At 38.8% G+C, this 13,437-nt stretch overlaps 1 protein-coding gene across 2 annotated transcripts in view; it reads left to right on the top strand.

The window, feature by feature from the left end:
* The window catches only part of LOC128553151 (uncharacterized), a gene marked incomplete at its 5' end in the record, with an annotated part of 29,503 nt that extends 17,001 nt beyond the window's left edge, over window positions 1–12,502 (top strand). Inside the window, 2 exon segments of one of the 2 annotated variants that reach the window (XM_053534271.1) lie at window positions 6,188–6,278; window positions 6,496–12,502. In XM_053534271.1, coding sequence (XP_053390246.1) covers window positions 6,188–6,278; window positions 6,496–7,237 — 833 coding nt within the window. 2 annotated transcript variants of the gene reach the window in all.
* Window positions 12,503–13,437: the final 935 nt, after the last annotated feature.

The raw sequence follows: 13,437 nt of genomic DNA, 5'->3' as shown, positions 1-13,437 counted from the left end.
TTGACTGCTCGTGTTAACCCGTCCATACCAGTGAGTAACCCGTCTACCAGGCCAAGTTTCCATCGTATTCTCGGAGAGTCGTCATGGATTAGTACAACGTCACCCACTTTTATCGTTTGGGCGTTACATCCTGTCTTCTGGTGGTGTTCACGAAGAGCCGTCAGGTACTCGGACATCCATCTGCGCCGAAAGTGGTCTATTAGCGTCTGCTGCATCCGGGCTCGCTTGGTAAGTGATGTGTGATCTGACGTAATATCACAGTTAGTGGCATCAATGTCGTTGGAATATGGTAATGATGTCGCCTGGCGGCCATACAACAGGTGTGCTGGGGTCAGTGGTCTAGGATCATCTGGACTGGATGGAACGTGCGTCAGCGGTCGATTGTTAATCATGCACTCTGTCTCTGTAGTGATGGTTTGAAGGGTTTCCAGGGTAACGTACGCTCGTCCAATAATCTTCTTAAGGGTCACCTTCGTCAGGCCAATGAGTCTTTCCCAGAATCCTCCGTACCAGGGAGCTCTCTTAGGTATAAATCGCCATTCTGTACCCATTTCACTCAGTGATGTTCTAACAGATGCAGACTGGAACAGTTTTCTGAGACTGGTAGCAGCAGACTGGTATGTCGTAGCGTTGTCTGATATCATGACTTTAGGAAGGGACTTTCTGCTGACAAACCTTCTAAACGCTTGTATAAATGTAGATTCTGATAGGTCGGTGACAACTTCTAAATGTATGGCTCGTGTAGCTGCGCATGTGAAGAGACATATGTATGCCTTTGATGTGGTTCCTGTATTGTTCTTAGTTTGGATGGCTCCGGTAAAGTCAACACCTGTGACTGTGAATGGAGGTGCATTTTCAACTCGTATCTTTGGCAACGTGGTGGATCAGGGGCACTGTAGTGTCTCCCGGTGACTCGTCTGCATGTCACGCACTTACGGGTTATGGCGTTCACACACTGTCTAATGGCCGGTATCCAATACTTCTGACGAATGTTGGTTACTGTAGCGTTCGTTTCGGCATGCAGGTATTTCTCATGGGCGTTCTGTACAATTAGGCGGGTAAGTAGGTGTTTCTTAGGCAATAAGTAAGGAAACTTCGTTGATTCAGCAACAATGGCATTCTGGATTCTCCCGCCACATCGAAGTAGGCCATTACCGTCTTGAAACAACTGTAGCTGATTCACAAGCGTTGGATGAGGTATGCGGGTCGTAGGGGACTTCAGGTAGGTAACTTCATCTGGATAAGCGATTTCCTGGCAATCTCGCAATAACATTTGCTCAGCATCTTGTAGTTCTTGTGTAGACAGAACACCTAACATTCTATGTTGAGTAGTTCGACAATTGTATACGAATCGTCGTACGTAGGCCGTAACACGAAGGAGCTTGCTGTATTTGCTGAATCTGGTTATGTCAATCAACTGGAGTATGCTAATGTCTTGGCTAGACGTCGTCTGCTGGTTGGCGGGTATGTTAGAATTATCAGCTAATGTCGTCTGCTCTTCACTGGTCGTCTGCATTAATGCCTGTGTAGAATCCCAAGTAGGCCACGTACTAGTGTCACATAACCAGGAGGGACCGGTACTCCATAGACTGCTACTCAGGAACTTATCTGCAGTGGTGCCTCGGGTAAGTAGATCCGCTGGGTTACTATCTGTTGGGCAATATCTCCATGACGACCCTGGGGTTAAGTTAGATATCTCGGATACTCGGTTGGTAATAAATCTCTTGGTAGGTTTCGATGACTTCAACCAGTGTAGGACGATCTGGCTGTCGGACCAATATGTAATGTCTGTGACCATGAGCGACTTCTGTAGATGGGAACCTAGTCTTGCACCAATCAAGGCAGTCATCAATTCTAGTTGTGGTAGTGTGAGTTTCTTGAGGGGTGCCACTCGATTCTTCGCCATGACAAGTCGTGCGTCGGTGCTATAGCAGATGTACGCTGCGGCTCCATATGATGCCATACTGGCGTCTACAAACACGTGTAACTGCCCTGAGGTCTTGTCAACTCCGGAACTAGCGGTAGGCAGCAGTAATCTGGGGAAGGTCATAGTTTGTGCGGAATTCAAATCGAGGCTAAGGGTATGCCATATGTGCTGTATATCTTCTGGTAACGGGACATCCCAGTCATAACTCTTCTTCCATAGATCTTGTAGTAGAATCTTGGTTCTGATGGTTACAGGACTAAACAGGCCTAGTGGGTCATAAATTCTGGATGTATACTTCAAGACTGCTCTCTTTGTCACTTTGTCTAGTTGGGGAATAACTCTTGGGGGAAATGACAGCATGTCACTAGTGGGATTCCAACGTAAGCCTAGGACCTTGGTAAACTCATCATTATCGAGTACGCCGACGGTACTTGCGGTATGACGTAAATTGTCGCTGTTAGAGGTCCAGGAACGTAGATTCATGCCGGTGTTGGACATCAGTGTTCTGGATTCCCAGAAGTAGTTCAAGAGGTCTAATTCATTTGTAAAGCTGGATACTACGTTGTCTACGTAGAGGTCTCGCTCTATAATGGTAGCTGCTTTGAGGCTCGGGTTCAAACGTAGATGCTTTAGGAGGGTCGCATTCAGCATGAATGGCGAACATGTAGCGCCGAATAGCACAACTTTAAAGCGATAGGTAATCAAGGGACTGCAGGGATCGTTAGTGTTCTGTAGCCATAGGAATCTCGTAACATCTCTGTCACTCTCGTGCAGGCCCACGTGAAGAAATGCCTTTTCAATGTCTGTAGTAACTGCGTATCTGTTGTACCGGAATCGGGTTAGAAGGGAAGTCAAATCGTTCAGGATTGGCGGGGTTGATTCTAGGCAATCATTCAGGGACGGCTCATCACGGGATTTTCGGCAGCTGCAATCATACACAGTTCTGATGGGGGTGGTAGAGGAATCCTTTTTCACTGGGTGATGGGGTATGTAGTGCACTTTTGTTGTCTGGAAATCTTCGTCAACTTTCTCTATAAAGCCTCTTCTTTCCAGCTCTGCGATGATCTCGCCATACTTCTGCAGTATCTCTGGCTCTGCACTTAGTCGCCTGATAGTGTTCTCAGTTCTGCGTTTGGTAATCTGTTAGTTTGTGGGAAGTGGAGGATGGTCTTGTTTCCATTGTAACTGGGCAGTGTATCTCCCATTACTATACTGAATGGCATTCTGCTGATAATTCTCAAGGTAGTCTGTGATCTTCTCGTCATCGGTACTATCGGCGATCCCCATGCTCTCTAGCTTCCAGAATTTCTCTAGGCTGTGGATTTCATCTGCACAGGAAGTGATAACGTTCAGTGCATGCTGGGTAGAATCTCTGGAGGTCGAATCAGGTAAGCGTCCGGATAATAGGTAGCCAATCTTGGACTTTACTGCCGTGGGACCATCTCCACATCGTACCTCATCTTCAACAAAATCCCAGTAGAAATCAGCGCCGATGAGTAGGGATATGTTAAAACAACTGTCACTGCTCACTGGATGGGCTAACTTAAGACCACGTAAGTATGATAAATTAACCGTGGAATCTTTCAGGTGATTAGTAATGGGATTTGTTATGGTCGGGACAATAATAGTTTTGATAGGGATCTTTTGCTTAGAATCTGTTATCAGGTAGACCGTAGTGGTATCAAGGTGCTGAACTCCGTCACTCCTCCCTCCAAATGCCGACAAACAAATTGTTTCGGTTGTCTCCCTTGGCAGTTGTAATTCTTGCGCTAACGACTGTGTTATGTACGATCGTTGTGATCCTTCATCAAATAGGATAGTAGCGTCTAATGAATGGTTTTCTCTGGAACATATAGGGGCGATGGCTGTCTTCAGTAAAACTCCGGATAGGGATTTTTGGGTTGATGATGCGTGCATCGTAACTTCCGGTTGGGGATAGGACGCTTGAGCTGGTGCCTTTGGGTCACTGTGAGTCTGTGTAGGTCTACTAGGTTGTGGGCGTTTTCTGGCTGGCAAATACTTGTGTGATGCTTCTTGTGGCACTTCTGACATGTACGACGTGACTTGCATCTGGACATCATGTGTGAACCAAGGCAGTTGAAGCATAGTCGATTCTTTTTTACGACGGCTAGTCTGGATGCGACGTCAGGGTACTTGGTACAATCTATGGAACTGTGTGATTCCTGACAGAAGGCACACTTTACTGGGTTTCTATGTGATCTTTTAGGGGGAATCATGGGGTTGGAAGAAACTGGCGCAGTTCATTTCGTCTTTGTACCAGTATAAAACGAAGCTGTTGACCCATACATGTCTACTTCCGGCTGATGACTTATAGGACCGCCTGCATCTAATATGTTTATTTCCCTGGATATTGCCTTGCGTAGATCTAGTAACTGCCAGTCACCGTCGCCGTGCTCTCGGGCTAGGTTACGTCGTACTTCTCCTGGTAACTTACCTAATATTATGGGAACTAGTAAGTTGCCGTACGTGTCCTGATACTGACCATTGGACTCTAGACTACGGATATACGATTCCATCTTATCGTAGAAACTGCGCAAGCTATGGATACTATTTGTCGGGGCTGGAAGCTGAAGAAGGGCTTGCATAGTGGCGTGGGTAATTTTTTGTCGGCGACCATACCTTTCTTTCAGTAAATCTATCGCTCGAGCATAATTTGCATTGGTCAGCGTAAAACCTTCCATGGTATTGGCTGCTTCAGATTCAAGCTGAGATTGCAAGTAGCTGAACTTTTGCACATCAGTTAGATTATAATTTAGATGTATGGTGGATTCGAATGAGTCCCAGAACGTTTGCCAACGTAAAATATCCCCGTTGAAAGTAGGGAGCGTAAGTTTCGGCAGTCTATGGAAAATGGACGAGTTTGTAGAATTAATTGAAGCATTACTTACAGGTTGGCATGTATACTGTACTCTGTCTGTGGCTATACTCTGTGACTGAGCGCTTGCGTTGCTGAATGGTTCTCCAGGGCAGACGTCAGTGGGATACAACTCTGTAGACCGGATACCCTCCGCAGACTGGACACGGAACTCTGAAGGATGGAAACTGGACCCTGTAGGTTGGATACTGGACCTGGTAGGCTGGACATCAATACTGGTGGTAGTTGCGGCTTGGATAGATGGGGTGGAAGATTTGCGGTTGTTCTTAAAAGCTTGAAGACTTTTGATCTGAATTTTTACGCTCAGCATGTAATCATCGGTCTCAGTCATCTCAGGTAGTAAATCTTCGCCATCAGTTTGCGCTAGTATCTTTTCATTAGTACCTTCCAGTGACTTGAACTTGGCCTCTACTGCCTCAAGAATCGTGTCTAATTCCACCATGTCGACATCGCTACTTTATACATCTTCAATCTTTTTCATCTGTGCAGTAATGACGGCTTTCTGTGCCTCTCGTACCTGGAGTAGTTTCTGCTTCATTTCTGTTGATTTTCTTTGGTCACGGCACCAATATCTTAGATATAGTGGAATATAGCAATAACGACGCTGTTCCAGGTTCGATACCTTTTTAATAATGACGTTACATACAAAACATTGCAAGGATGTGACGTTGACGTTTACGTTACGTTAAAGCGCGCCAGTTCCCGACATATGTACCGAAAATGTAGGTGGACGCTAGTTCAAAAGCCGTCATTAAGATATTAGGAGTACAACATTCCTATTAGGTATCTAATACCTTAAAATGTTAATCGCGTACAGTTTATGCATTGCTTGAAGACAATTGATTTGCATTACAATTTCTCTGATAGTATTTACAGGGCAGTTTGAATATGGCGGCTTTCTTTTTGATTGTTGATGCGGCTATAATTAGCATTATGCGGAACTGTACTTCGCCAATTCGCCAAACTTAATGGGCCTTGTCCTTTGAATGTGGTTATTCTTACTTCGCACTTGTACGTTTCGCATTATTGTCGGTTACAGAAATAGATTATATATTTTTTAAGTGTAACTTAGTTTTAACTAAAGTCTTTTTTGTTCAATGTTAATGGATACGCATCATGTCAGACCTATTGTTTTAATGTTTAACATGTAAGTGACGTATTTTCACAGAAAAAAATCGATTTTTAAGAAAAACAAGTTAAATGTGATTGTGATTCCATAAAGTTTGTCATCATGTCCGTTTATTTTGTAGCTTGTATGACTATTTTAAATCTACATGCAGATAATGAAACAGTGAACTGATAGATTTACAAATATGCCAGGAAACGCTGTACATGACATTACCACATTATTTTATATTTTACAGATGCAGAAAATGATACTCTTATTGCAGTCTATGTCCTAGTTCCAGTCATTGTAGTTATTTTAGCCATTCTATTCATAATCTTATTGTTGAGGTAAGAGTTAGCATCATATTATCCCGGTTTAGAAGTGAAACGTCTATAAAATGCGTTTAAATCGAGTACTCGAATATGGTACTACTTTATCATGTTTTTTAGGAAGTAGGTCCATTCAGATTTCGTTGTGTTTATTTAGTTCTGAAATGTGTTACAAGTATTACATAAGAAATCAGTGAAATGCTTGACATTATTATGGGTGTTTTTGTTTATTCAGAAGAAGATTACCAAATTGCAAGAAAGTGTCCGAGAGTAAACACGAATCTCGCAAGAACCCCGTAATGACAGCTTCTAATAAAACATACACTGGAGTAGCTCTCGAAAGTCAAAACTACACAAACAACGCATATGAAGACGGATCCGCACAATTAAATGACGAATATGCAACGATTACTGATGAACAAAATGTAAACTCAAATAACCTTTATTATAATATTGCTGGCGCCGCAGGAACAAGTACGGAACATGATGCACATAACTATGACCACACGAATGAAACAGCAGCACACTTCGTAGATGAATCATATTCACATGTATCGGGAAATAAAAATGCCAAGACGTTTGAGCCTAGTTACAGTACGACACTGCATATGAACTCGGGAAAAGAGTCCGACTACGACCATGCACATGCAGGGGGAATTGATCCCGTTGCACTGGATAAGGATGACTATTCCCATCTTAATGATTTAAACATAAAACAAAAATGTCGTGCCTCTTTTGGTAGCGGCAATGACGATGAATTTAAATATTCATATGCAAATGAAAACAGCCGAAGAACAGGAAAGGAAGTTGAGAAATCTAAAGCTGGATATAAACAAGAAAGAAGTCTGAAATACGAGCTTCAGGATACAATTAACGACGACAGGCACTACTTCGTGTTGGAGGCAGAGGAAGTGAAGGACGATAATCATGGATCTGATAACCATGATTATTTTGTTCTTGAGGAAACTGAAAGCTAGAACTTCATCAGTAGAGCAGTTTTGTCATATATTTTGTCATGTAGATATTATAGTTAATCAGTATAGTTTTAAGTATATATTCTCCTAAAAATCTAAAACTTGTGACACCTGATTTAGATTTTGCATCCATATCATTATAGTGTGTGTGCTCAATTTACTAGCTCTGTGTGTATAGAATGAAAAGTAATGAGAGTATATCAAATTTATACAGTAAAATCATTTAATTTCGTGGGCATGAAATTTCGTGGCTTTGGTCAAAACGGCATTTTCGTGGGGATATGAATTCGTTGATTTCAACTTTTGAACATAAAATGAACGGGCATTTTACTTGTTCGTTGGGGTAAAATTTCGTGGATTGACTCAACCTAGAAAATCAACGCAAATTAGTCCCCCACGATTATTAATGATTTCACAGTATTATCTTGAAATATCGACTCTTAGATGTAATCAGAATTTTGTAAACTTTTAATATTAATTCTATCATTTCCATCCAGTTAACTGTACATAGCGATTCGGACGTTTTATCAACAAATCAGTATATTCCACTGTTTGCGATTGATTCTGGCATCACGTAGATATATTTTCATATTATGTATTGTCTGATTCTTTGTAAATTTCAGTGCCTTGATGTAAAGAGAGACACCACTAGATATATCATTTTGTTAGAAATTCAAAGAAGCAATTTCTTTTGTATGTAAATATAGAAAAAGTATATATAGTGATGTAGTGATGTAGTGAGTTCTAAACAGTATTGTTGTATGGAAATACGACTGTTGCATTAAGAATATATAGAAATTGTCTTAAAGACGTCCATCACTCATAAAAGTTCAAGTGTAATGTCGTCCAATTTAGTTTTACCTGGTTATAGCCTAAAGATAAAAATTATCGTATTCTAATGTTTATTAAAAGCCTCTCTGTTTCGCAAATTATCTTCCAGACAATGAAATTCATGTCTCTGAGGAGGATAACTATGAAACGTTTCTTTTCATATAAAGTACATTTACTAGCAAGTTTCATCCTGGTAAATTACTACATCTACTAACAAATAAACAAGTTTTATTTTGGTAAATTATTACATTTACTAACAAATAAACAAGTTTCATGTCGGTACATTATTTACTTTCAGTACTGTAGCTCCAATATGGTATCATGTTATATTCATAGATCCTACTTGTTACATACCCTGATATCCCGAAAATAAGCCGATCTCGAAAATAAGGAACATTTTCACTACAGGCAAAATGGGCTCAGAAATAAGCCGCTCTCATAAATAAGCCGTCGAGATTTGTTTGTATCAGTACTTGTATAAATGACTTTTTAGGACACCATATGAGATAGCAAAAGTTATCAACGTGTACATAGCTGATTTATTTCCACACGTAATAACAATAAAACATACTTTGGAATAAAACACTTAAACAATGCAAGTTGTGCTGATATTTATGGGTTATTATCTGTTAGCATCGGATTATTTTCATTAAGAAATTGTAATGAATTGTAATAAAACTGGTATGTATTTCAAGTTAAGTATTTATCGACGTCGATGTTTTCACTGATTAGCAATCTATATTACATCCTTATCTTCAGTACTTCGAAAATACTCGAAAATACGCAAGTTTTTAAACCGTTACTAATTATGTACTCAAAAGTTCACTGGACTCAAAAATAAGCCGGTCTCGATAATAAGCCATAAAATCCTTACGAAAAGTTAAAATAAGCCGCGGTATATTTTCGGGATTTGAGGGTGTATATTCAAATGTATCTAAATAGTTATGTACATCTTTATTTGCATCGCAAAATAAAATATGTAAACATCACAAACATTTGATGGTTATTTGCTTTTTAAATGATATTCTAATATACTTGTTTCTGTTAAAACACGCTTACGCTAAAATGACGTCACGTTAACGTGCGATGACGTCATATTTTTTGTTACGACCAAGAAAGAGCGCTACTATATTTTATCTATGGTTTTAGATTAAGGGCATATTCGAATTGAAATAATTTATGGCAATGCCGTGTTTTAACACTATTTATGCACTCGGGCGGTCATACGTCGTACAAATAATTTCACTCGGGCTGCGCCCTCGTGGAATTATTACGCCCGACTAATAACCATCCATCGTGCATAAATAGTGTTAAAGCACTCTTGTGCTATAAATTATTTCTTAAATATGTATAGCAGAATCCGAAACCTACAGTCTGAAAACATCATAATTTTTCAAATTGGACTAGAGTTCAAAACGTCCGTATTTCTATGCCCCCGAAGGGAGGCATATAGTTTTTGAAACGTCTGTCCGTCTGTCGGTCTGTCCGCAATTTTCGTGTCCGGTCCATATCTTTGTCATCGATGGATGGATTTTCAAATAACTTGGCATGAATGTGTACCACAGTAAGACAATGTGTCCCGCGCAAGGCACAGGTCCGTAGCTCAAAGGTCAAGGTCACACTTAGACATTAAATGATAGTGCATTGATGGGCGTGTCCGGTCCATATCTTTGTCATCGATGGATGGATTTTCAAATAACTTGGCATGAATGTGTACCACAGTAAGACGACGTGTCGCGCGCAAGACCCAGGTCCGTAGCTCAAAGGTCAAGGTCACACTTAGACATTAAAGGATAGTGCATTGATGGGCGTGTCCGGTCCATATCTTTGTCATCGATGGATGGATTTTCAAATAACTTGGCACGAATGTGTACCACAGTAAGACGACGTGTCGCGCGCAAGACCCAGGTCCGTAGCTCAAAGGTCAAGGTCACACTTAGACATTAAAGGATAGTGCATTAATGGGCGTGTCCGGTCCATATCTTTGTCATCGATGGATGGATTTTCAAATAACTTGGCATAAATGTGTCCCACAGTAAGACGACGTGTCGCGCGCAAGACCCAGGTCCGTAGCTCAAAGGTCAAGCTCACACTTAGACGTTAAAGGTAATTTTTCATGATAGTGCATTCACGGGCGTGTCCGGTCCATATCTTTGTCATTCATGTATGGATTTTAAAATAACTACGCATGAATGTGTGACACAGTTAGACGACGTGTCGCGCGCAAGACCCAGCTCCGTAGGTCAAAGGTCCTAAATTCTAACATCGGCCATAACTATTCATTCTAAGTGCCATCGGGGGCATGTGTCATCCTATGGAGACAGCTCTTGTTTCTTATTAGACCGGACAGTTCTTCCGATTCCTTAATGACAATAGCCATTCTGGATTACTTCCCTGGTGTACAGCCTTTCATCTTTAAACACCAGTAAACTTTTAAAAATGCGATAACATTTTTATGTCTGAAAAAGACATAAGTACAAACATTGAATTCCTCATTAAGAACATTTGATAATCCGATGGTCACAAACGTTGTTTTTATTGTTTGTTTTTTTATTTCGCGCCGGGTGCGAAAACATCTAATAGTAAATGAACTGACCTATAGATTATATAATATCAAGTGATCTTTACTTGTTTCTATTCAAAATCATTGGCATAAGCTAACTTCCTGGAAAACAATCTAGAGCCACCACGTTATGTTTTTAGAAATGATACGGCGAGCGGTCGACAAATTATCTCGAGTGTACGCACGTCATCTAATATCGACTTATCACGATTGTACGACATCTAATCTCAATGGTTTGATAACATATCTCGAACAAACGACATCTTATAATCTGATCTCTCCAGAAATTTATCTTGAGTGCATAACATCTTCAATCGCTTGACATCTTATCTGAAACATACGACATCTTTTCTCGAGCGCACGATACGTAATGTCGAGCGTTCGAGATAATTTAATTGAAAAAGATCAGAATAATTATGACCTAAACAAACCACCGCAAAAACGTGTTTCATGGTGATGATATCATAGCAAGGAAGGTTTTGATTCACATCTGTCTGATTAAGGAATAAAGCTCTTGCTTTGTTTAACAATATGAGATAACGAGTTTTGTGTAGTTGATTTTAGCTTGACCTTTGTCGAATATATTAAATACAAAATTTCCTTATTTCTTCAAGGAAGATTGTTATTAATTCAGTAGTTTCAAATGAAATATAACGATATTGCAAAAACAAGCACACACCATGTAATTTCATGGATTAACCCTTTTCATGCTGGACACAACTGATTCTGTCTTTTCGATTTGTGCAGTCTCGTCACTATTCGCATTTCAGTCAGTATCTTTTTGGTATGCACCCTTTTTAACAGTTTGTTTTCCTGTCCAAATTGAAAGATAGACAAGTTCATTAACAGAAATTTAGCAGGTTAAGGGTTAAATGTATATCTTCTGTTTATTTCTGAAACTCGGTCGTCACTGTGACACAAACGAAGATCAGGTTCATCAGTGGTATTTTCAGAAAGGATTGCTCTGACAGCAAGTAAAAAATAGCGTGGCAAGATCTGACGGTCAGCTTGTTGATATTTAATAGAGGTACATTCTTGTGATTCTACAGCTAAATTTTAGTGAGTGACCAACGGTTATATTAGTTTTCTACGTATTATCATACAGATGATACTTGAATGTTTTTGTATATGGTATAAAAGTAACGAAATGCTTTGTGTTATGTTATCAAAATGAAGTAATTCCGAGAATACAGGAACTTGCAGAGATCATTTCACAGTAAGGGGAAAAAACAAACGTCATTCCTTATTGGTGAGTTATCTGGAATTATCAGACATTTTAAGTTCCATAATAGTTATCATTTTACAATAGAATTGCAAAAACCATAACACAATAACGGGAAAATAGATCTATTCTTTACTCGCTAGTTTCAGAAAAGTTATCATGTTTATCAATATTTTGAAATAAGGTTGTAAACATAAAAACCCGTTAGGGGGAGTGAAAAAGGGTAGGAGAAACCTTATTTCTTACTTTTAAGTTCCAACAAAGTACCCATTCTGTCTACATTTTGAAATAATGTATTTATTATTACCTACTTTCTCACTAAATTGTACATAAAGGCATTGTAATTATTACGTTCATATTTAACTTCCTGTTTACAATTCGTATGGCAATTATGTCACAGCGTATTTGTTAACCTATTTATTTATTTATTCCTCTATATGTCTGATCACTAAATGCAATTGCTTTATCATTAGTATAGTGTATGCAAGTTTTAGACCACACAAACAATTATCTTTATATCAAAATAATATTGCAGAAGTAAACTCTCATTATATCCATATCTTCCTACTTCTCTGATCGGTATCAAGATTTGTTCACTACATTCCTTCAATGGTGTTTCATGATAATATTTTGAAAGGCAATTGGCATAGTGACTATTACATTTTCCGCTTCAGATGTTTTTTAAAATTGTATGAGCTTCAGATGTTATTCAAAATTGTATAAACTTCAGATGTTATTTAAAATTGTATGAACTTCAGATGTTATTCAAAATTGTATGAACTTCAGATGTTATTTAAAATTGTATGAATGTGAAGTTTTACTTCCGTTATTTGGGATACCAGATATTTAATTTAAATATATCATCGAGACTAAAATCTATAAATGCATAAGATATGGATGGATTTTTAACATATTATATGTTGTGCTATTTGTTTCACATCCCTAAAGGTATTTTTTTTCTATTTATGAAATTACATGTTTCTTTTTAACTTAAACAATTTCAACTAATTTTCCTGAATTTATAAAAAGAAAACAACTAAAACGGATGGACTCAAACAATATGTGAGATTATTTCTGACTGAATGTTTGTCGACACAAGGTAACATTTCAATTGCAAATGGTAGATATTTTTAGACATTAGCTTTTCTTTTATTTGAATGAATTAAATATTACAATACCTTAACGAATAACAAATTGCTAAGGAAAATAAAAAGAATATAATTATCATTTACAATATCTTTAATTATTGGATTTAATATTGGAAATATGTGGAATCAGTAAGATAAATGATAAGATCAATCATACTGACCACACATATTGCTGTCGAATGCCACTAGCAAATCCTATAGTTAATTTTTATGGACCACTTATTTACAGCCCAGATTGACATGAACATCTTCTGCACCTCTACAGATATATACGTGGCATCAATGCTAAAATCTGATGGGAAGTAAAACAAGAGAAAGAAATTTCAATTTTATAAAACACTTTTATCTTATTAAACTAACAATACACACGTGCCCGAAAAATATCAGATATTTATGGTGTTTGGTTTAATTTTACTGATTAAATAAATACATGTTTGAC

Source organism: Mercenaria mercenaria, unplaced genomic scaffold (assembly GCF_021730395.1).
Source record: "Mercenaria mercenaria strain notata unplaced genomic scaffold, MADL_Memer_1 contig_3535, whole genome shotgun sequence".
NCBI classification, from domain to species: Eukaryota; Metazoa; Mollusca; class Bivalvia; order Venerida; family Veneridae; genus Mercenaria; species Mercenaria mercenaria.
Note: the sequence above shows the minus strand (reverse complement) of the source record. Positions and strands in the feature narration are given on the sequence as shown.